Genomic DNA, 24,814 nt, shown 5'->3' with positions numbered 1-24,814 from the left:
GCAAGGAGGACGGAAGGAGGTAGCCTGCTCAACAACATCCTCGAGGGAAGAAGTGATGCCATAGTAGTTTTGCTTCAATATTTGGTTCAGATCAGATTAGTTTTGCTTATAATATTTGGTTTTTCTCTAGTGTTTACTATTCTTCCTTGCCTTCTATGCTTGCGTCGACTCGTTGACACCCAAGTTGAATTGCCTTGGATTAGTCATATACTAGGTCACAATCAACCCATAACTTATCAAAGACAAAGATCGAAGTCAAGAAGCTCATTGCTCATGCTTCCTACCCGTGCTTTCAACCCCGGACTGCGGTTCTAAATTCCTCTTTTGATTTCTAACCCCAGCCTTAATGTGTTTGGTAAGCCATTACTCAACGGTAAAGTGTCCCCATAACGTGGTAGAAGTCATCAGTTTGAGCCTGATTATCCCTAAGCCCATGTAAGCTTTTCTATTTTGATTTGCTCCCCCGTTGGGATCCAATGAGAATGGATAAAAGGCTCATCGGATTGATGTGAAGGGGCAGGGATGGCTACATTTGTGGAGCGAACTCCAGGCAAATATGAAGCACAAGGATACGAGTTATGCCATGGAATGAGAGACAATTCTACGCCTAAGGAAAATATATATTCCTAAATCTTTTGTGAAAGGATAAACTCCCTAATGTAAGTTCTTTACACTAAATTATATAAAGGATATAAATAGAGTTATTACCACACATTTTAATTCTCAAAAATATTTTATTAGGTTAATGTAACCGTCAACGACTTATTCTAATTCTATGAATCAGTAATACAATGAAACTCAAAGAAAAGTGATACGTAAAGGTAGAAGTCAAATGATGATTTATTCTAACAAACCACACGTCATTACATTGCATATAATAATAAGTAATGAGTGTAATAATATGTAATGACTAGTATTCTACATTTCTACCACCCATTATTTTTTCATTTCAAGAGGAAAGCATGCCTGAAGGGACAATACATCAAAAGGATACTGCTCTGATATTTGCACCTCGGGAAGTACAAATCTTCACATTTGGGGCAGTAAATCTTCACAGAGCCATCGTGAGGGATGTCTGATGTGCCAACAGGCAAGCACGGTTGCCCCCCACAATAAACTCGAGGGCATCTTCCAAAGTCCGCCCTCTTGTATTTTTCATGCTGCAGTGTAAGTTGATAACAAATGACTACATGTCATGTAGACTCAATTTTATCCCCAACAGAACTCCTAATAGAAGAGATCTTACCATAGCATTCAATCCTTTACTGGTTAGAATATATCGTGCATGTATAAGACCATATAACAACTCAGCTGCAGATTCAATTTCACCATGTTCCTCACCATCAACCTCACCTGCAAGAAGTTTTCATTAATATGTAAAGATACTTCATGCAACATTAATGATAATAGATAAACAAGTGCACAATAAGAAAGGCATATTAAAATGACCAAAAGGAGATCTGATTCGAATCAGGGAAAAGTGAAGAAGCCAATCTCACACAATTAAAATACATATAAGCATATTCAAAAAGGATCACTAAGCATGCATATTAATCATCAATATATAAGAAAGAAATCAAAGCACTTATCAAACATTTCTTAAACACGGAACCACCTCAGGCAGTCCACCAGTTACATGATAAACAGTAACTGCTTCCCCTTTAAGAAAGAAAACTGGAAAAAGAAAAGGTGAGAATTGAAGAACAAATAAAAGGAAAAGCAGAGCAGCAGCTTCATATCACACACACACAGGGGGAGGGGGGAGAGAGTGTACCACTCAACGAGTCATTGTCCAAAATCATATCCAGGGCATAATCATAATAGGGAACCTGTCCCTGAAGTCCACACAAATTAAAATCATCCTGAATATACTCCTCGTCAACTTCGCAAAGGAGCTCATTTCCTCTCAACCCACAAAACCAAGAGATCCATGATGAATCATCTCCCTCTGAACTGCTAAGATCCGTCTCCTCACTTTCTGAACCTGAGAGCTCTTCAAATGGGCAAAAGTAATAGAAAAGAAAATTAGTATGTGGAATACAAATGAACTAGCACAATATTATTCAACAACAACGTAAAAGATAACAATTCATACATTACCGCCAAGAAACTTATTGATGAGTTTTTTTTATTTTGGTGTGTCTAATGTCAAATTGTCAATTGATGTAGTGGAAACCAAAACTGACAGTAATTTAAAAAACATGTTTTAGGGTACAAGGCCAATCGGTCCCATCAAGAAATCATCCATAGCCGAATGATATGGTTCATGAAAAAGATGTTGAAAGCAACTCCTATTCACAGCACAGAAGGAAGAGCAGATGTTCACAAATCATAATAGACAAGTTGACCAGAAACCAATCTTTGTCCTGTAATGGGGTCACTACCTACAGCAGTTCAGCTTCATTGTATCAACCATACCACTATCCCTCTCTGGATCACCCTTATTGGGCTTCCTCTGCACTTTTGGTGCGAAGCTGGGCTCAGTGTCGTTGGGTCTGTGATTAGAAAACCCTTGTACTCTGATGGCAGAACCAAGAAAATGGACACATTAGCCTTCACTAGGATCTGCGTTGAGACATTCGCCAAAGAACCCCACCATCTTCCATCACTGTTGCAGATGATGAAGGCTATATGTTCCAACAAAACGTCCACTTCCAGTGGCTTCCTCCTCGCTGCCTTGTCTACAAGGTGCTCAGCCAGGACTCCTAATCTTGCTCCCCAGAGCCTGCTGCACCTGTGGACCATCACTTCTCCTCAGGTTCTGCTATCTCTACCACCAGCAACCAATATTGCACCATTTAACCCCCCCCCCTCTTCTTCCCCTGCCCTTCATGGCCCTTCCCTCTCAACTGATAATTGTTCCCCCCCCCCTTGCTGCTAGTGCAAGAGTCGTCGACACCAAGTACATTGTCTCCATGAAAAACCTGCTTGCGGCTCCCCTCGTGGCCACGAAGCAGTTCACCACTCCCTACCATCTGTCCATAACCCTGCAAGGACCGCTGGTAGCAACCGCTTTTCAACCCTGCAAGATAAGGACACCTCTATTCCTATTGAAAACAGCTGTCGCTTTCCCCGAGGCTGCGACAGGTCTTGTTCCCTGCAACCCCCTTTCTGTCTGCCCCTCGACTAGTCACCATCCGCTAGTTGCCCATATTGAGCGTTTGCTGATGCATCAGACCCCAGGCCCCATCCTCCCTTTCTTTGCTCCTCCGCCATCACCTTTGCTTTCGTCCTATGCATTGCTCCCCTTCTCATACAATAAAACCATCTTTAACAGATCTCTCTATGCCCAGATTCCCTTTGCCCCCCCTTCTACCATCCTTATCCCAAACAAGAGTGGGCCCCTTATCGACATCACCCTCAGGCAACTATGACATTTTCACTCCCTTGGGCCCATTCCAATCATTGGGCTTGTAGCCCTCCTCAACATATCAATTCCTAATGTCCCACCCCCCCCCCCTCAGTAAAATTCCAATGAGCAAATCACCTAATTCGGCCCAACTCCTGTGAGCCAATTGCACATTCAGCCCATCACTCCTGGCCTAATCACTCCAAGCCCCCTTAGCACCTCTGGGCTATCCCACCCCGCCCCTCCAACCACTGCCCATCTCTCTCCCTCTTGGTTAGCCCCTTACTCTCACACTGGGCATGCCAATTTCGACCCCCGCCATTATGTTCACTACCCTCCCACCTCTCTCTTGGGCTAACCCACCACACAGGCCTCACCACCTCTCTCTCTCTCTCTCTCTCTCTCTCTCTCTCTCTCTCTCTCTAGGCTGGCATATCCTTGTTGCCTCCCCACCACTCCCCTATCGTCTGACAGCTTGGGTCCAAGCCCGCCCGACACTATTGTGCCTCCTTCCTCTTTCCAGCCTATGCAAGATTCCCCTCCCTCCACCCCTATCCCCTCCCCACTGTCGTCTCTTCCCCCTATCCGTGAATACCGTCAGTGACAAAAAAGTAATCCTGTACTCCTGCTTGACCACTACCAGTCCCAACCCTGTGAGGCCCTTGCCACACCCCCCCCCTCTCCCTGCTTAATGAACCAAGGGGTAATTTGGAATACCCAAAGTATTAATTTCTCACCCAAACTGAAATCCATTCTCACATCAAGTTAAAGCACGTTGTCTTCTGCTGCCTCATTGAAACTAAAGTTATGGAGATTAATGCTCCTCGCATTGCTTCCCTTATTGCCCTACTTGGTCCCTCTACACCAATTATTCTCGCCACCTCGATGGTTGTCTTTGGCTTCTCTCGGATAACTCCAAATTCTGATTTCAGTGTTGTTCTCCACTACCCAATTATTACAACTTAAGGTCACTAATGTCGTGGGAGACAACAACTTTGTATTCACTGCTATTTACGCCTCGAATTGTCCTTTTAGAGAGTTATTCATTGGGTAATCTCTGGCATATTGCTTTGCAGGTTGGTCCCCTTCCATTGGGATTAGGCAGTGATTTCAATGTTGTCCTATTTGGGCACGAAAAGTGAGGATTCAGTATGGAAATATGGATGCTTCCTCAGTTGATGCCTTAAATGATTGTATGGAAAATATATCGGTATGAGTGATTTGAGATGGTCGGGCCTTAAATTTTCTTGGGACAATAGAAGGTGTGGTGCCTCAAGGATCTCTAGCAAGCTCGATAGGGTCCTATTTAATTAAGCATGGCTTTCATCCTTCCCCTCTTCCCATGCTACCTTTGACTCTCCTAGCATCACTGACCATAGCCCCCATCACCATTCTTATTCAACCTTACATCTGCTTCGGCCCTAACACCTTTAAATACTTTTGAAATGTGGCACTCTCACCCGGACTTCCTCTCCATTGTTAAAGAAGGCTGGGATAAGCCAATCCAAGCCCATTCAACTCCCCTTATTGCCTCTGCCAGAAAACTTCAGAACGTTAAATGTGCCCTCAAAAGTTGGAACTCTTTTGTGAACATCTCATCATTGGTCTCCATCTGTAGAGAGAAGATTTCAGATCTTCAATTAAGGCTCCAATCAGACATCCTCAATGCCCCGTAGCTGCTGATGAAGAAGTGGTCTTTTGGATCTCCTCTACTTGGTTGCCCAAAAGGAGAGCTTCTTAAGGCAAAAGTCTAGAATCAAATGGTTGGAACTTGGTGACTCCAACTCCGCCTACTTTCACAGGTCTATGAAGAACCAATGTCAACTCCACCCCCATGCTTCTTCCCTGAGATGATTCCTCTCTCCAGTCTCCACAGTGTTGAAGATATCAAGGCAAAAAGCAGTTCATTAATTTAAAGAGATTTTTCGGCCTCTTCCCTACAGCCTCCATTGATCCTATCCCTGAGGGTCTTCTCAACAAGTTCATTCCTAGTTACATCATTGGTTTTCACCAAACTATTCCCTCTAAGGAGGAGATTTTGGTTGTTGTCCTCTCTCAAAAGGCTAATAAACCCCCCCCCCCGGCTCTGAAGGTTTTAGTATGGGATTCTTCTCATCTTGTTGGGACATCATTAAAGATCTCATTAAGGTCCTCAACAATTTCTTCTTCAATCCAGGTAGATCAATGGGGTCAATCACTCCTTCCTTTGCCTCATCCCCAAGAAGAAAGGTGCCTCTACTATGACCGACTTCAAAGTTCAAACACATCTCCCAGTACAATCTCGTGCACAAGTTAATTGCCAAAGTCCTTGCAAATAGGCCACAGTTGTTCGTTGACTCTCTTGTTAGTGACAATCAATCGGCTTTAATCGTTGGTAAAAGTATCTCAGACAAAATCCTCTGCAATGAACTTGTAAAAAGCTTTGATAGAAAATCTCTCATGCGCCGCCCTCATGAAGATTGACATACATAGAGCCTTTAACTCTTTGAAGTGGGACTTTGTTTCTAAAGTCATGCTCAAGATGGACTTCCCTGCAGTTTTTGTTAATTGGATCTACCACTGTATTTTGTATTTCCTCTCTGGGCTTCTGGGCTTTTGTTAATGACAGACTGACCAGCTAGTTTGCCTCCACTGTGGGTATTCGACAGGGCTGTCCCTTCTCACCATTCATCTTCTCCCTAGTCCTTGAAGTCCTATCCAGAAGTATCCAATCTAACACGGACCAGCTACTTCTTCCCCATTCCTAAGTGCAAGGCCATTAAGCTATCCCACCTTGCTTTTGTTGACGATCTCATGATCTTCTCTAAAGCAAATATTGTTTCAATTGAGACCATTATGACCTGTTTACACCATTTCGAGGAGTTGTTGGGTCTCCGAAACCTTTTGAATTCTCAGTTACTCTTACCAGGGGGTCTTTGATGCGGACAAGGCTTCCTTCCTTGAGAATACAGGTTTCTCCCTAAGCCACCTTCTGATCAAGTACTTACGGTTGCCTTTGATCCTAGCCAAGTTTACTGCTCATCACTATACTCCTTTGTAAGATCTGAATCACAAGAAGCTTCAACTTTGGAAGGGCAAGCTCGTCTCCTATGTCGGTCATCTAGAATTAATCAGATCAGTCTTTCAGTTCTCTTGCATTTACTGGTCTGGTGTTTTCAGATTACCTCAGTCTACCAATAAGGCGATGGCGTCCCTTATGTGTGCCTTTCTCCGGGTAGGACCTGATTCCTCCACCCAATCAGTTAGGTTGCAGTCTGTCTCCCCAAGGATGAGGAAGGTATGGGCTTCAGAAGAATCAAAGAGGTTAACACTGCTAATAATCTTAAATTGATACGGAAGATTCTGATTAAGAAAAGCATTTGGATTGACTGTGTTTACTCTGGTCTTCTTCGCAGCGATTTTATTTGGACGGTTCCTCTTACCTTTGATGCTTCCTTGGCTTGGCAGAAGTTTTTGAATCTCAGATCAATTGCTCTATGGGCCATTACCTCCAAGATTGATGATGGTGTGTCTACGTCCCTTTGGCTGGACAACTGGCACCCTATGGGCATTCTCCTCCCCTTAATCAGTGCAAGAGCCATCTTCAATTCGGGTATTAGTAAGCAGCCCTTAGTTGCAGTCATCATCCAGCACGATGATTAGGCCCCTCCCCTTTTCCTGCCACCTTTTATCCGTCGTCTAGAATGCCTTGCCTTGCATTCCAGAGGGCTTCGTGATAGGGGAGATATGATTGTATGGTTAGCCTCTTCTACCGGCCTTTTCACTACTAATTCCGATTGGGACTTCATCAGAACTGGCGGCTCCTTGTCTCTATGGCTTAAAATAGTTTGATTCAAGGGTAATATCCCTTGTCACAGCTTCAGCGTTTAGCAGGCCCCTCTCCAATTGCCTCCCAATGCAGCCTTTCCTCAGTCATCGCCAGATTCCTGTCTCTCCCTCTTGTTTCTATGTTGGCACGTGTGGAAGACGTATATCACGTTTTTTTTGCTTGCCCTTTCTCCTCGGCAATTTAGAAAGGTCTCCTGGGCAAATGCTGGCCAAGAAGAAGAAGAATTCTTCCTTTAGCGAGAGAATGGATCTGGGTGGAAATGACTTATGCCAGGAAGTCGATATGTGATGTTATCGGGAAGCTAGTCTTTGGTGCCGCCATCAATCATATTGGATGCAGCATAACCTCTGATGATTGTCCTCTAGCTCCAGATCCTTTAAGCAGATTTGAAGTCCATTCTCCTTTGATGCCAGTAGCAAGCCATCTTTGGTCTCCCCTCATAGTGTAGTTGATTCGCCAACAAACAAGTTTGTTGTTGTGTCTTGGGACTTGCCCATCTCCTTACTGCAGCCCTTTGTCCCCAGGCCATTGTTTGACTGCAGCAACAGCAACGCTGGTACGAACAGTGGTAGTGGTCATCTTTGCAACTGATGCCCCTTCATCTTTCTGAATCGAGGCCCGGCCCAGCTTCCCTTAAAGGTTGAGCTTGGCTTTTCTTTGTATTGTTCTCCTGTAATTTTTTCCTCTTTTTCCCCTTTTAAAGGGGCTCCTAGTATCTCCCCCTCCTTTTGGTAATGATTTTTTTATTCACCCCACAAAAATAATAATAATCTCCCTCCCCACCCCACCCCCCAATAAAAACCACTCAAAATGGCAAATATATGCAGTGTCAATCAAAAAAATTTTCACTCAATCCTTGGAATACAGATTAAAATTTCCTCTAACCTCATGATGAAAAGCAAAACAATGATATATAATATGCAAGACCATCCCACATGCCTTAACCAGCATCATGCTGGACCTTTTTGTGAATACTTATTTGTTTTGGATCAGTTCAAACTTTCAGTTTGTTGGAATGGGCTGTAATAGTTAACAGGGTATAGCAGCCTGGGGTGAAGTAAGGGATTAATTAATTCTAGGTGGCGGTCCAACACCCCTTCTAAAGATCTGTTCTAAGTCATCAGTCAATTAGGTGTTTCAAGTTAGATTCAATCCATGGGTCTGGAATCTTTAGTAAATGAAAATTAAGCTTGGACAAAGAACGATCTCTTCTAAATCAAATAAGGTTTGAAAGGGAAAACCCTAGTGCTCTTCATTGACGGTGTTCTTATTTATTGCTTACATCGTCTGCAACTTCACTCAACTCAACAAGCATTTTCCCCAACTAAATGGGGTCGGCTACACAGATGTTTCGTCATTCACCTCTGTTTAAAGCCATGCCAGTTGCCAACCCAAAGTCATACATATGTCTTCTCACCACTTCCAAATTAGATTTGTAATTCAAGCACTAACTTGAAACCATTTTTTAACCTAATGCGAAACACAATTTCTATTCCGAATTAGATATGTTTATTCATATCAAATCTGTTCGCCAAATTATAGTGCTTTTTTTTCTGGCCAAGTGTCCCCCCCCCCCCAACCACCACCACTTCTTCAACTCTTACCCTTTTCAATTATACCTCTCAAGAATTTCCTTTCACTAGTTTCCCAAAATCATATTACCTCTTTTCCTGCTATTTCACACAACCCTAACCGTAACGCCATGTCTGTACTTTTGATTCCCAACTTAAAATCCTAACCTAACCACATTTCTGTAAAAGCCTAGATTAAAGATTAAACAATAAACCTTTTTTTTTCAATTGGATCCTGAGAACTTTTAACCCTCAAAAATTTTCACAAGCTTGTTTAATCAGTTATATCAGATCAATCACACAACCTAGTCGGGTTTTGCAGTTTTCTCCAATGACACCATCTCGATAAGAAGCAAGTTACATAATTAGCTTACATAATGACTTCCACTGAGAGACAGACTAAGACTGACACCTGGAGAAAGATCCCCCCCCCCTTTCCCTCCCTGCCTCAATGGGAGGGCTCCCTTGGGCTGGTGCTGTCACCACCAAGGTCCCCTCATCCTCCACCAGCCCCCAACTCTCCACTCCCTAATTCTTCCGCCCCTATCCCTTCCCCACCAAAGTTGCCTCAAGATCCCCTCCAGTGAGGCATGGCATGGAGCTCCTTTTCTGATCATTCCCACTCACTTATGGAGGATTACTCCCTCCATCCCCCCACCCTCTTTGCAAGGTTCTTGTAAGGTGATTTTCTATCCAGTAAGATTACAAGGCTTTGAAGCTCTGAAATGGCAGAACTCTCTGGTTGCACATTTCCTTGGTAGTAGACCTCCCTTCAGCATTGTCAAACATCCTCTAAGCAAACAATGGAGGCTAAGTGGAGTGATGGATACATACCTGAAGGATAATGGCTTTTTTATTTTCAAATTCTCTAATGAAGTTGACAAAATGGGAGCCCCGGAGGGAGGTCCCTGGAGCGTTGGTAGGAAACCCATATTTCTTTGCCTATGGGATCAATATCTGCAGCTCAGCCATATTAACTTGAGTTCCATTCCTCTCTGGATCACCTTGCCCAGGCTGCCTCTCCATTTCTGGTGTGCTGAAGGCCCAAGTATCATTGGTCCTGTTCTGGGAAAACCATTGCACTCAGATGGGAGAACCAAGAAAATGAACCATCTAGCCTTCGGCAGGATCTCCGGGAAAATTTCTGCTGAAGAGTCACCCCAACCTCAATCACAATGGTTGATGATGAAGGTTATTCCTTCAAGCAAGAGATTTCCTTTAAGTGCCTCCCTCCTTACTGCCTCTTCTGCAAAACCTTCAACCATCTCTCATCCAAATGCTCCCACCGCTTTCTTTTTTACCCCCATCCATCCCTCCCCTTCTGCTACCGTCAACCCACCTCCTTTGCTTGATCTGATGTTTGCCAACTCCAGCCACCACCAAACTATCCATGCTTCCACCGATCACCCTCACCCTCCCTCCTTCGCTTATCCACCAAAGCACTCCCTCCTCTACTAGCCACAACTCCCCCAGTCGTGACAGGAGCAGGAATCGTCATCGTCGTCACAATTGAGTTTGTGAATACCGGATTGAACTGAGAGGGGGGTGAATCAGTTCCCTTAATTTTTGACGTTTTCTACAACCAACACAATCGCTTACAGTCTCACCTCGCACCGCCAGAATGTGGCCAGGTCTACCAAGACTGTAAACCCACTCTGCAAAACAGGGATTAGTCTCCAACAAATAACAGTAGACAACGACACAAGATATACGTGGTTCACCTCACAGTGTGTGAAGGCCACGGTACAAAATATCGCGATATATCGCGAAATTTCGGTAATTTTGATAGGGCCGAGACGAGATGTGAAGGCGAAACCAAAAAAGACAATTTCGACGATATTTCGTAACATTTCGCGACATTTCAGCGATATACCGAAATATCGCCGAAATGTTACAAAAGACCTCACGTGACTCATTAAACCATGGTTATAAATACCATATTTCGCCAGCTAACAATCGAAATATCGACCGAGAGCTGGGAAGAAGCTGTTTTTGTCCAGCTACACTCGTTTCTTCTCCGAAACTATACCGTGGTCCACATATGTCCTTCAAACAGAGAGCAATGGACGTCGACTCCAGTGGGCCATGAGTGGGGTTGAGCCAGGAAGGCACAACAACTATTATTAGCACTTGTGAGTCTTGTGAGTCATGTCTCTTGTAAGTTGTAAGTTGTGATTTCACTGATTTGTCAAACTTGTGAGTTGTGAGTTGTGACTTTGTGTATTGCCTATTAAAGTATTGACTATTAAGCTATTGAGTATTGACTATTGAGTCATTGACTATTATGGAGTTTATGAGAATATGATTTATGAATTATGTCTTATGAGTTTTAATTAGTTTGTTTAAATTTCTTTTATGTCTTTAACTGCCTAATCAATGTGTATTTAACTATTTATACACATTAGGGTCGGCAACCGTTTACTGTCAATCAAGGGTGCAAGCCCAAAACACCACTTTGAGTTCATTTTTTTGCAATATGAAGGTTTAAATGTGTTTATTTAGCTTAAATAAAGGTGTCCATGAACTATCAGACCTAGATATGGCCAAAAACCCACCGAGATGGACTCCCGAAATATTGCAGATATATTGCAGAAAAAATGCAATATTTCGGCGAAATTTCGCCATATTTCGGATATCTTGGTAGGCCTAAGATACCGATATATCGCGAAATTTAATACCTTGGTGAAGGCTACGTCCACAGAGCAATACCCCTCTGGGTTTCATATATGCTAAATACTCAACTCCAGTACAATTAGCTACCCCTACGGCCAGGATACCCCTTACCCTGCTTCAACCTCTCACCTCAGTGAGGGCAAGGACCTCAATCCCAATACAAGAATGGCCTCAACCTTACAATCAATCAACCCTAAACCTAGAACAAAGAAGCAATGGTTTGTGATCACATTTACCTTCTCAAAGGCAAACTCCCAACTCCAAACGAATGCTATGAGATCTTCAATAGAACGAATCAAGCACTCGAATCCGTCACCAACAACTAAACCGAAGTTTTCAGTCGATTTCCTTTGCGCCTCTACTCTCAAACCACGCCGGAATGGTAGAAGACGACTTCTCCTCGATTTCCTTCTTCTCAAGGGCTCCAAATATCCGTTTTCGGCCCTCCCAAGTGAATATATATATTATTCCAATAGATACCCTTCGAACCAATCAGAAAGAAGTAAGAAAACGCAAGCCAAAAAATTCGCTTCGGGGCTACCGCCCTCGAACCCCCGCGAGACCATGGGGGGGCTGCCCCCGAACCACCGCGCCTACGACGGGGATACGCCCTGCCGACCAACTGAATACTGTCTTCACAACCACACCACTGCCAAATCCTTGTTGCCAACAATGGCAACACTGCCAAGAGCACCAACAGAGTTCATGAGAAGCCTGCCTCTGGCTCTCCCCAAGGAAATAGCACTGCACTTCTACCCCTACCGATATTCCATAACTCTGCAATGACAAGCAGTAGGAACCACTTCTCCGCTCCGCTTTCTGATTCGATAGACTGCCAGTTCCAGAGCCTTTCCGCTGTTCGACTACTCCCTCGACTAGTCGCCATCGAGAACCTTACCCTCTTGTGACGCTGCGACCTCACTTCCGAAACCACTCAACTACCTTCCTTCCTCTACCCCGACTACTTCAGCCTCCACCTTATGCGTCCTCCATCTTCCCCAGGTTTGTGTGAAGCAACTCCTTCCCCCCTTTAGCCCCCTTCAGTACCTTCCCTTCGCATGTGCCTCACCACTTCCAACTTGCGTCTTCCAAGGCCATCTTTATTGGTGAGCCCCATCACTCACATCTCTACCCTTCTTAGACCCCCTAAGTTGGACCTCAAACTCTATCAATCCCACGATATCCCCTCGTGTCAGGCCAACCCAATGTTCCACACTCATTTCAGCCCACCCATCTTCTCTTGGGCCAACTCGTCAAGTCCCCTTCCTTGTCCCAATGGAATTGCTCCCTTAGCCTTCTTCCTCGCTCGAACAATGCCTTGCCCTTTCCTCCTTCTACCACCCACCCGAAGGCTCCGCCTTCAAACTTCAACCCCCTCCTTCATCGCCAGGTCTCCCTATCCTTTGTATCCCTTCCACCCACTCTCAGCCCCTTCATCCTTAACCCCCCCCCCCCACTATTCCAATTTGTGCATATTTTGGATGCCATAAAACCAACCCATCCTCATATCATCATTCGTCCCCCAGCCTAAGCCCATTGAGGCCTTCATTGCACCCCTCCCAACTCACTAAATGAACCAAGGGCTCTAATGGAATACTGGGTGTCTTAACTCCATGTACAAACAAGCTGAAGTGAAATTTCGTATCAAGCTTCATATATCAATGTTTTGTTGTCTTATAGAAGCAAGAGTTAAGGAGTCAAACGTTGCCCACATTGCCTCTCCAACTATAACCATCACCCAAATAACCACCATTGGCTTCTTTGGAACCCCATAAAATTCCTGATTTCTCTGTGGTCCTCCACTTCCCAATTCCTTCATCTTATGGTTTTTGATGCCCAAGAGAATAACAGCTTCTTCTTCACAGCTATTTAAGCTTCCAATTGTCCCTCTGAGAGAGACTCTTTGGGGAGACCTCGGGCTCATTGCTTTGCAGGCTGGGTCCCTCCCTTGGGGGCTAGGTGGTAACTTTAATATGATCTGGTTTGGGCATGAAAAAGAAAGGTGGTGATCATTTGGATGTTTCTTCTATAAATGCTTTTAATGACTGCCTTGATGATATCAGTATGAATGACTGAAGATGGTCCAGTTTCAAATTCGCTTGGCACGACAAAAGAAGGCCTGACTTTAGTATTTACTGTAAGCTGGATAGAGTTCTGGTCAATGAAGCCTAGTTATCCTCCTTCCCATCTACGGGTATCAATTGGTCTGGTTCCTTAACAATTCCGAACATAAGGGGCCAAGACGAAAACCGGACCAATGAGGTAATCTGCTCCAAACTTGAGATCCAGAACCATTAAATAATGGGTGGGCCGGTTTCAATTCCAAGTAGTCCAAATTTATTTTTTTTTTTTTTAAATTCCCTAAACATGCTACATACATTCAATAATATTATTGTAAAACACTTTTTGGGGGGGAGAAAGATTACTACCTGGTCGCGTGCGACGCAGCCCCTACGACGGTCATTTCATGCGGCCCTATGCCTAGGCTCAGGGGTCGCGCACTGTACACGACCAGGTAGTGTTCTCTTTCCCAATTTTTTTCTGTAAACAATACGACACAACCTACCATCATTTTTTTTTTCAAATCCAGGAACTAGTCTATAGTAACTCTTGTTTTATATTCAATTAATAAGTAGGAACACCACCATCCTTATAAATTAGGATTATTTTAAGGCATGTTCTTAAATTAAAATTCTAAAATGGACCTTTAAATTAATAGTCAAATCTTTGGTAAAATAGTATATGAGACAAGAGGTACCAGTCAAAATTGAAAAACCAAACAATAAAGGACTTCACCTTAGCTCTCATGACTTTTAAGTCTTAAGAATAATATAATATATAGAGTTAGGATGTGGATTTATCCGATTCTAACTGTTCCTAGTTGTTCGACCAATGACTTAATCAGTGGATCCAGAACCCGCCCAATAACTATTGGGTGGGTCGGTTTCAATTTTTTGCGATGCGGCTCCGGTCTGATTTCCGATTCTTGTGCCCAACTGACACCCTTATTCCCATGTTCCCATGCTACCTTTGATCCCCCTGGAATCTCCGACCATTGCGTCATCTCTATTTTCATTCAATCTTATATCTCCTTTAGCTGTAAACCTTTTTCAATTCTTCGATATGCGGACTTTCACACAGACTTCCCCTCCATTGTCCAAACCGGTCTAAGCTCCCTCACCCCTCTTATTTCATTTGCCACGAAGCTAGAAAATGTCAAAATTTCCCATAAAGCATGTGATGCAGATAAGTCACCTAAAGGACTTATTTTATAGGAAATAAGCTTTGGGTTGGGTTATGTATATGTTGGGCCTTTAATCCCATGGGTTTTCTTTGTAATGGGCCAATTTAATAGGGCCTAAAATAAGGGTAGAAAGTAGGAAAACGGGATTTACATCCTTAGTTTAGTTAGAGTCCTGTTTTGACTCAGTTACTTTCATCATTTTAGTTTCCTAGCCAATTTACATTACCTTATTAGTTAAGGATTGGGTTAGGCCTTTCCTTTTTAGTGTTTGAGTCTGTTTTTGAGTCGTCTATATAAATTTGTAAAGGGCTATAGCATTGTACACGAATTTGATTAATGAAATTTAAGGGGGGAAAAAAAAACATAGCTTCGTGGTTTGCTCTGTGAGCGAGTATGGTGAGATACTCGAGTCTGAAAGAGACTACCCTATCTTCTTCTTCCCTTCTTTGATTTCTTTTTTTTTTATTTTACTGTTGTTGGACTGGTTATCACTTGTGAGTAGTCTACATTAGCCTGGAGCTCCTCTACCTTTAGGAAGATCTCCTCCATGGTTACCAACTATAGTTCCAAGTTTATAAAAATCCAGCCGAGACTGCAATTCGACTCTCGTAATGCACCTCTGGCTAAGCAACAGAAATTGGTCTCTTTGGAGCTCATCTCCCTAGTGACTCAAGAAGAGAGTTTCTTAAGGCAAAAATCTAGGGTCAAGTGGTTGAATCTCAGCGACTCCAACAATGCTTACTTTCACAGATCCATGAAAGCTAGAATTAACATCAACTCTATTCTCATGCTTTTTTCTAGAGAAGGCACCCCTCTCTCCTTTGTTGCTGGCATCAAAGGGGAGGCAGTTGACTACTTTAAGCAGTTGTTCCAACCATCATACATTGCCCCATGGATCCCATCCCTGAAGGCCTGCTCAACAACTTTATCCCTAGCTCCATCTCCAATTCTCTTAGGAATATCCCTTCTAAGGAAGAGATCCTTGCTGCAATTCTTTGTCACAAGGCTAACAAAGCCCCAAGTTCGGATGGTTTTAGTATGGGATTCCTCTTCTCCTATTGGGATATCATCAAAGTTGATCTCATCAAGGCCCTCCAGAGTTTCTTCCACAATCCAAGCCAGATCAAAGGGATCAACCATACTTTTCTTTGTCTCATCCTTAAGAAAGAAGGCGCCTCTTCCATGTCAAACTTCAGGCCCATCTCCTTATGCAACCTCTAATGTAAGACTAGAACCAGAATAGGTCTAATCCCAGGCGGGATCAAATAAAAAATCTTCAAAGAACAAGAAAGAGAGCAATGGGATCTCAAAATTGGTTGGAGAAGAATGAGAGATCTCAAAAGATAACCAAAAGAAATAATCCCAAAGAGTAATAACCTGTTCAAGCAGCAATGATCTTGATGTAATAATCTTCAAGAAATCGATGTAAAATCTGTTGAAAAGAAATCCCAAAAGCTTGAAGCACTCTTGAACTCGATTTGACTGAAACTAGGGTTGGAACCAAGAACCAATGGAAAGGGATGGGGAAAGGTTGGGTTTGGCTATCTCAGCCTGGTCATCTCACCCTAGGAATCTAACCCATCCTATCTCAGGATTTTCACAAAGGCTCAAGCCCAATATTCATTAATCAAATTCGTGTGCAATGCTGACCTCCCTTAAAAACGTAAATAGAAGACTCAAAAATAGACTTAGACACTAAAAGGATAGGCCTAACCCAATCCTTAACTAATAAGGTGTCCCAAATTGACTAAGAAAGTGAACTAATAAAGAAAACATACTCAAAACAAGACTCTAACTAAACTAATGAAGTAAATCCGATTTTCCTACTTTCTACCCATATTTTAGGCCCATTAAATTGGCCAATTACAAAGTAAACCCATGGGATCAAAGTCCATGACCAAACCAAAAGCTTTTTTTCAATAAAATAAACCCTTTAAGTGACATATCTACATCAGCCTCCTTTATAAGTTCATTGCCAAGGTGCTCACGAATCATCTCAAGTTGGTAGTGGATTCTCTTGTAAATGACAATCAATCGGCCTTTATTGCTGGAAGAAATATCTCAAATAATATCCTCTTGCAATGAGCTGGTTCGAGGTTTTGCTACATCAGGCCCCCCCCTCGGCTGCCCTTATGAAGATTGATATCCACAAAGCATTTGACTCCCATGAAAGGAACTAGGGACTACACTGTTAGTGTTATGAACAAGATGGACTGGCCCCCGGTGTCGATTGGATTCATTATTGCAGCTCTACTCCTGAGTTCTCGGTGCTCGTCAATGGTAGCCGAGCAGGTTATTTCTCCTCAGTCGGCATTCGACAAGGCTGCCCCCCTATCTCCTTAATTTTTTACACTAGCCCTTGACGTTCTCTTAAGAAGCGTCCAGTAAAGCACAAACCAACATTTGATCTCCCCATTTCCCAAGTGCAAGAACCTTAAGATCACTGACTTAGCCTTGGTCGATGATCTCAGATCTTCTCTAAGGTAAACACCCTCTTTATTTATTCTATCATGTCATGCTTGAGCCAATTTAAAAGAATGTCAAAACTTTGGACAAATATCTTAAAATCCCTCATGTTTGTGGCGGGGGTTGCTGATGATTTTTAAATTTATTCTTCTTGAAAAGACTGGTTTCTGTCTCAAGTTGGTAGTGGATTCCCTTGTAAGTGATAATCAATCGGCCTTTTATTGCTGGAAGAAATATCTCAAATAATATCCTCTTGCAATGAGTTGATTCGAGGTATTGATACATCAGGCCATCCCTCGGCTGCCCTTATGAAGATTGATATCCACAAAGCATTTGACTGCCAGAGAAGGGACTACATTGTTAGTGTTATGAACAAGATGGGCTGGCCCCAGTGTCGATTGGATTCATTATTGCAGCTCTACTCCTGAGTTCTCAGTGCTCGTCAATGGTAGCCGAGCAGGTTATTTCTCCTCAGTCGGCATTCGACAAGGCTGGCCCCACTATCTCCCTAAATTTTTACACTAGCCCTTGACGTTCTCTCAAAAAGCGTCCAGTAAAGCACAGACCAACATTTGATCTCCCCATTTCCCAAGTGCAAGAACCTTAAGATCACCCACTTGGCCTTGGTCAATGATCTCATGATGTTCTCTAAGGTAAACACCCTCTTTATTGATTCTATCATGTCATGCTTGAGCCAATTTGAAAGAATGTCAGGCCTTTGGACAAATCTCTCAAAATCCCTTATGTTTGTGCCAGGGGTTTTTGATGATGTTTAAGTTTATTCTTCTTGATAAGACTAGTTTCTCTATTGGCAGCCTCCCTGTCCAGTACTTGGGATTGCCCCTTATCCCTGCTAGGTTGACAGCTCATCTTTGTACTCCTATCTTAGAACTCATCCGCAAAAGGCCCCAACCCTAGAAGGGCAAGCTCCTCTTATATGCAAATCGCCTTGAATTTATCAGATATGTGCTTCACTCCTCCCATCTATAGGCCTGGTATTTTTGGTCTACCTCAATCCACCATCAAGGATTTGGAATCCCTTGTGTTCTCATCTCTGAAAAGGGTCTAAAGCTTCCAGATTTCTCCATACTGTCAGTTCGGCCTCTGACTACCTTCCATAAGATGAGTGGGTCTTGGTATGAGAAGAATTAAAGAGGTCAATTCGGTTGACATCCTTAAATTGATCTGGAAAATTGTGGCTAATTAGAAAATGGGTCAACTGGATCTATGTTGGGCTTCTCCATAACGATTCCATCTGGACTGTTGCCCTGATGCTTCTTGTGTCTGGAGGAAGATTCATAATCTTAGGCCTTTTGCTCTTGGGTTTGCTATATCCATGATTGAGAATTGTGCCTCCACGAGGCTTTGGCTTGACCATTGGCACCCTATGTTGTGCTCCTTCCCCTTGTCAATGCCAGAGAAATGTAGTCCTAGATAGGTAGGAAACCTACTAGGAGCTAGGTAAATCAGAGTTTTTAACTATACTGGCCGAATGGGACAGAATATATAAACTAGGGCAGAATTAGGGTTAGGGTTAGGGTTTTGAACTAGGATTTTATTTGGTAATGATGTGCAGGTTTTTAGGAGTCTATTAATGTAATTTTGGTTTGATTTGGATGAAGTTGGAAATCTAGGGTTTCGGGTTAGAGGCCTTGTAAAAATTGGGTGTTTTTAGAATCTAGGGTTTAAAGATGGAATCTGGGGAAAGTGAGCTGGTCGCCTATTAATGGCAATATGGGGAGTGAGATGAAAATAAAAAGATCAGATTTTGATGGGTGGTTAGCTCTAGGTTGAAGTTAGAGCTGTAGGGCTTAATTAGGGTTCAAGGGATTATAAGGCTACAATGGAGAATTGAAATTAGGGTTGTTGTCGAGTACAGTATGAAGGTTGCGGATGAAGCTTAATGATGATTGATGGAGGGAATAAGGATGCTGGTTTGATGATCTGAATTGGACCGATGGGGAAGGTAGGTTTAGAAGGGAATAACTGAAATTAAAATAGCTTACTGGTTTGAAGAGATCCCCAACAACAGCAGCTTGAGCAATTATGAGAAAACCTCCCGATCTTCACGATGCAAGGAGTCGCAGGAGTCCACCCACCCTATCCACCTTGAGATCCACAAGGATGTAATACTCTGAGAGCAATGGCAGCAAACTAGAAAGCAAAAAATTTGAATAATTGAACTGTAGGGGAGCCTCCCACGTTTAAGCTTTATTTATAATCAAACTGAACCAAAAATCCTACTCAGATTAGGAGTTGTAATCCTAATCTGAATCCTAATTACAAACATAACAACTGAACCAAAATCCTACTCAGATTAGCAGTTGGAATCCTAATCTGAATCCTAATTACAAACATAACAATCAGACTTGTAATCCAGATCTGATTTCAAAAACAAAGCAATCCTCCTAAAAGAAATCGTGGAGGGGACATAAAAGAAAAAATAAAACAGCTGAAATAATTAAAGGCCAAAAGACTAATTTGCCCTTAATTAAAGTACTTGAAAATATCTAAGTATAGAAGGCTCCAACGAAAAAACAAAACAGCAGCCTAGGTCAAGGCTTCTTCTTCCTAGTGCTTGGACCTGCATCACAGAGTCTACAGCTCGGGGCTTCACAAGAAATCCATGGTGGCTGACATCCTTCGCCTTGATGGTTGGGCTCCCCTCCGTTCCCCCCAGTTGGCCTCTATTTGGAATATCTTGTCTTCCATCCCAAGAAGACCCACAGGTTCTGGTCATATTGTTTCTTGGTCTCCTTCCTCAATGGGTTTGTTCACTTCTAAGTAAGCTTGTGATCTAATCTGATCTCGTGCCCCTATCGCTCCTTGGCACAAGCTAGTTTGGTTCAAGGGTTGCATCCTCCGTCACACTCAGTCTAGTGGGCCCTCTCTAAATGCCTTCCAACGTAGTCCTTTCTTATCCATCAACAGATCCCAATCTCCCTAGCTTGTTGTCTTTGTTGGAATGCCTCTGAAGATGTTGATCACCTCTTCTTCACTTGTACCTTCTCTTCGATTTGGTCTGGTCTTAGAGAAGAAGGGTTTTACCCTTCAGGGAATGGATGTGGATAGATATGACCATCGATGGCAAGTCTATCTGTAAGATGGTGGGTTAACTTGCTTTTGGAGCAGCGGTCTCTCATATTTGGATGAAGGAAACCTCAGGAAATGGTCTTCCAGATCAAGATCATTCCAGCAAATTTGGGACTCCATAGTCTTTGATGTCAAATGTAATGAGTCTAGGTTCTCCTCTAGATGTATTTTCTCCCCTAGGAACAGTCATATTGTTGTCTCCTAGGGCCTGTCTCCCTCCTTGCTCCACAACCCCCCGATCCCCTCTTCGTAAGGGGTATGCGGTGTGCTTTGTTTTTCTTGTTTGGTTGTATTTTGTTTCTTTCCTCTAATTACCCCCTCCTCATTTCCACCCTAATTTGAGGGTTCTTTGTTCTCCTCTCTTTGGTAATGAATGAGCCTAAGGAAGAGAGCTTTTGACAGTTACAAAATTAAAAGCTTAAAATGAGAATATCAAGAATAACACAAACGCAACATAAGCACATAACAATGGGATATGGAGGAAAAGGATGGGCACCACATGAACGAAGCCGGTACAAGATGGCTGCTGAGCAATAAATAAATAATGAACAAAACATAGTTCATACAAGCATCCATCAGAGGTAAATCGGGCATGGTGTGATATAGCAAATCCATCCTGCGAAGTTAGCACACTGAACAGGGATAAACCATTACAAACAGAGGTCCCTTTTCTTTACTGTCCTAATTTCCAAAGTTCCGGTCGACAATTTTCTGTGGTCACTTACCCACGATATCCCCTTTCCCACTATGAGGTCCTATTTCCACTAATTTCCAAAGTTCCAGTGTGTGTGTGTGGAGGGGTTAAAGAGAGAAGAAGAATGAACCCAAAAAAAAAAAAAATTTGATGGAGGCGCTTGCAGACATGAAAAGAAAAGGAGGGAGGAGAAGACTGAAGACGATACCTGGAGGAGATTGTACAGAGAGCTTAGTCTCCTTGCTCCTGGGTGCCAAAGTGGAAGCACTCTCCGACCGCTTCTTAGAGGCGACGCCGGAGCGCCCATCTGCCAGAGTTGATGATATTTTCAAAGGTTTAGAGAAGTCGGTGTCCGCGGGGGTAGTGTTAGGGTTAGATCTGGTGCTAGTAACTACTCCTCGATGCGAGGCTCCTCCTCCACCATTTCTCAGCATCTTTTCTTCTTTCTTTTTAATAAATATATATATGTATATATACTATAGTAGAACTACTACTATAACTGCTACTAATCTAAATTTCCAACTTCTCCTCCTCCTCCCCCGTAACTGGAAAATAATAATAGCAATAAAATGATTAATAATGGGATACTATAACACAATCTCTACACCTTCAGTCCTCATCATGTTCATTATGCGACTCCGCCCTGCTCTCCGTAATAAAGGAGTAAGAGAGAAAACTAAGGAAGGCAAAAAAAATAGTGAGAGATAGAGATCCCCTGGAATGCAAGTATAGACCCCGTACCCCAACCCGACTATTTACTTTGCAAGGAAGGATTGTACAGAACCCTAACAAGCCACCATGAGGTGAAGGGGAGGAGGAGGGAGCAACGGTGGCGTTGGGGGCGATGGCATTCGTAGAATAGTGGATTTAGTGGGTGCGATAGAGAAGACAGCTGTCGTATCAATCGACGGTGACCCCCTTTCCCCAATTACCAAGAAGCATGGGCAAGAATTCACTTTAAAAAAAAAGGGTAAATTTTGAAACACCCCCGAAAAAACAAAACGAATCTCAAATCACCCCCTCTGATCTGAAAATACTCAACTGGCCCCCTCTACATAATGATGTTATCTTTAGTCAAATCAAAAAGTGAAATGTCATATTTAACCTTAACACATCCCTTTGTAACCCAACCCATCCCAACCCTAACTATGGTTTCAGACCCCTCTCTCTCTCTCTCTCTCTCTCTCTCTGTGAGACGGCAGCAGCGGTGCTTGTTTCAGGCAAAACGAGTTGTCCGCTCATCTATCTACATTCCTTGATCTTGACGAGCTCGTCCAGGCACCATCTTGAAAAACACAAGCGTGGAAGGAATTATGTTAGTTAATAAAAGCACAGAATGAAATCAAGAAGCAGAGTTGAGGAATGTGACAGTGCTACCTGAACAAACTAGTTCCACCAACTACGGATCCCCGAAATAGAGTATTGATCATTACGTCTAAAAAATGAGGCTACAATTGCTCCACATCCATCCGGTAATCCCGACCTCTTTTAATCTAATCAATGGTGATGGCTTCGCTCCTTGAAGCAATTTCATTTGTCGGAGAGTTGAAGCTTCCATCTCTGAAATGGAATCCTCTGCTACAAAGTTTCCCAGCGCAGGGGTTGGAGATACAGTGGGTGTCGCCGCCCGAGCCTGTCTGTCATTCTCAAGCAGATTGCAACGAGGGTTCCAGTTCCACATGCAAAGTCAACCCATCGAGTTCCGGACTGAAGAGATGCTTCTACGTCGCCGGGCTGTTGTAGGACCCTATCAATGGATTGTATGTTGATAGTAAGTGTTTTTTAGTGTCAGTGGTTTTCAAGTTTCAACTCTTCCTCCACTGACTACTCTCACTATCTGTGACTGCAAATGAAAAACCCCAATTTCCCTCTTTCCCATATGCGACATATCAGACTTCAGGAGATTGCAATGGCTCCACAAACCATACCCCACTAATTGCAGATATGTGAGGTGAAGATGTTTTTTAGTGTGATGTGTTCCCTTTAATTAGTGTACTTGAAATAACGAAGTTTGGTTTGGTTGATTTTTGGGGATTATAGGTCTAACAACGAGATTAGGAGCAATGTTTCTGGCAACAGTGGTGGTGGGTACTCTGGTCTACCAACGACGCAGGCGCATCAAAGAGGCTCAGGAGCGGCTGGCCAGAGAGCGTGAAGAGATCCTAAACGCTAACAGCGGTGGCAAATCAGCCAAGGTCTTCATAGGCAGGGAGATGAAAGGGGCAACTAATAACTTCTCCGATGAACGATTGCTAGGCTCTGGTGGCTACGGCGAAGTCTACAAGGGTATCCTCAAAGACGACACCATCATTGTCGTCAAGTGCGCCAAGCTCGGGAATACCAAGGGCGTCGATCAACTCCTCAATAAGGTGAGAATCCTCTGCCAGGTGAATCACCGCAGCCTCGTACGCCTCCTTGGTTGTTGCGTTGAGCTAGAGCAACCTCTCATGGTGGATGAATACATCTCGAACGACACCTTGTACGATCACCTACACGGACTCCACCCTGGCATCCTGTCTAAGTAGGGAGATTGCTCTGAGAGAGTTGCAGGTCATATGAGGAAGAAAGTGGTGTGAAGAAGAAGATCAATTTGGGGGTTTTTAGATTTCAAGGGTAAAATAGTAACTACACAATGGTCAAGGGTAGTTTAGGGTTGTAAAAAAAATTAACCAGCCAACTTCATAAGTTAACAGCATAAAAACTAACGATATGGACTAATCTATAATATAGGGCTCTAAAGCAGGGGTGTTCTGAGTATTTTCACATAACAGGGGGTGACTTGAGATTCATTCCGTTCTCATGGGGTGTTTCGTAATTGACCCCAAAAAAAAAACTTTGAGCTTAAGTCGCCTCCTCCAATGTTTCCTGCATCTATACACAAAAGCGCACGAAAGTACCATGCTCAAGTATGCTTGCTCACGCACTCCAATTGCCTAGCGCACATGCAGGCTCTAGAGGCCCACGAAGCGATCAATCTCTTTCCCATTATTATGTCACGTGGTTCCCAACATCAAGACACAAAAGGGCACAAAATGACCATCCCACCCCAATGAAAGACGAAAATCTCTCCTCTGTTGATGCTTTTGTGCACGCCCCCATTTGCCCTCCCACTGGCGCACGACCTTTCAGGGAACTCTTTTCCTTAATTTTTTTAGAAGAGAATATTACTTGTACACCCCATGTACTATTGCCCAATTGTTTAATACACAAACATTTTCAAACAATTACTTGACACCCCTTAAAACTTGACGGTGTTAGTCTGTTGTTAGTGGTTGAATGAAAAAGTCCATTTTACCCTTTATCACTTATTCAATTGAAAATACTAAAGTTAAAATTACCAACTTACCCTTTAACTTTTTCTTCTTCCTCCTGCAACCCACCCACCCACCCAACTTACCCTTTGTTTTTGTGTTCTTTGTTTTTTGTCACATGGGCTTTTCTTATGGAAGAAAGTGGAAGACTCAAAGGAATTTAAGGAAAAAGTTGTATAGCATTTTGTTATCTCCGCCAAGTTAAACCCTAACAATGGTGCTGCATTTTTTTATTTTTTTTTAATGAGAAAAGGAGTATATTAACTACGCAAAAGAGTACATATGGATAATGTAATACCTTTCCAAGTCTGTACATAAGTAAAAGTCTATATTGTTAAAGTTATCAGGTGCTTCAGCTAAAACGAAAAAAACTATCTATAAGATTCCAAGGTAAAAGGATGGTTGTCTGTGTGACTAAAGAGTTGATATAGATCTTTGTTGCATAGCCATATGTGTTTGATATGTATCTTTTCTTTGTTGGCCCTTTTCCACTCTTGCAAAAGTCCAAAAAGCTCCACTTCCTTTGTGTCTTGTGTTGGGAAGCTACTTGCATCTGTCAACAAACTTTGCCCATCTATCAAAAT

At 43.0% G+C, this 24,814-nt stretch overlaps 1 protein-coding gene across 3 annotated transcripts in view; it reads right to left on the bottom strand.

Annotated features, from left to right (window-relative positions):
- The window catches only part of LOC122638254 (casein kinase II subunit beta-3-like), a 28,685-nt gene extending 7,211 nt beyond the window's left edge, over positions 1-21,474 (bottom strand). The window contains exons 1-4 of one of the 3 annotated variants that reach the window (XM_043831123.1): positions 21,128-21,474; positions 1,775-1,993; positions 1,247-1,353; positions 967-1,160 (exon numbers count right to left, since the gene is read on the bottom strand). In XM_043831123.1, coding sequence (XP_043687058.1) covers positions 967-1,160; positions 1,247-1,353; positions 1,775-1,993; positions 21,128-21,353 — 746 coding nt within the window. In that variant the 5' untranslated portion in view covers positions 21,354-21,474. The remainder of the gene's footprint in view (positions 1-966; positions 1,161-1,246; positions 1,354-1,774; positions 1,994-21,127) is intronic. The other 2 variants (XM_043831124.1, XM_043831122.1) reach the window with 2 other exon arrangements.
- Between the last annotated feature and the right edge of the window lie 3,340 nt (positions 21,475-24,814).

This window comes from Telopea speciosissima, chromosome 8 (assembly GCF_018873765.1).
Source record: "Telopea speciosissima isolate NSW1024214 ecotype Mountain lineage chromosome 8, Tspe_v1, whole genome shotgun sequence".
Classification (NCBI taxonomy): domain Eukaryota; kingdom Viridiplantae; phylum Streptophyta; class Magnoliopsida; order Proteales; family Proteaceae; genus Telopea; species Telopea speciosissima.
Note: the sequence above shows the minus strand (reverse complement) of the source record. Positions and strands in the feature narration are given on the sequence as shown.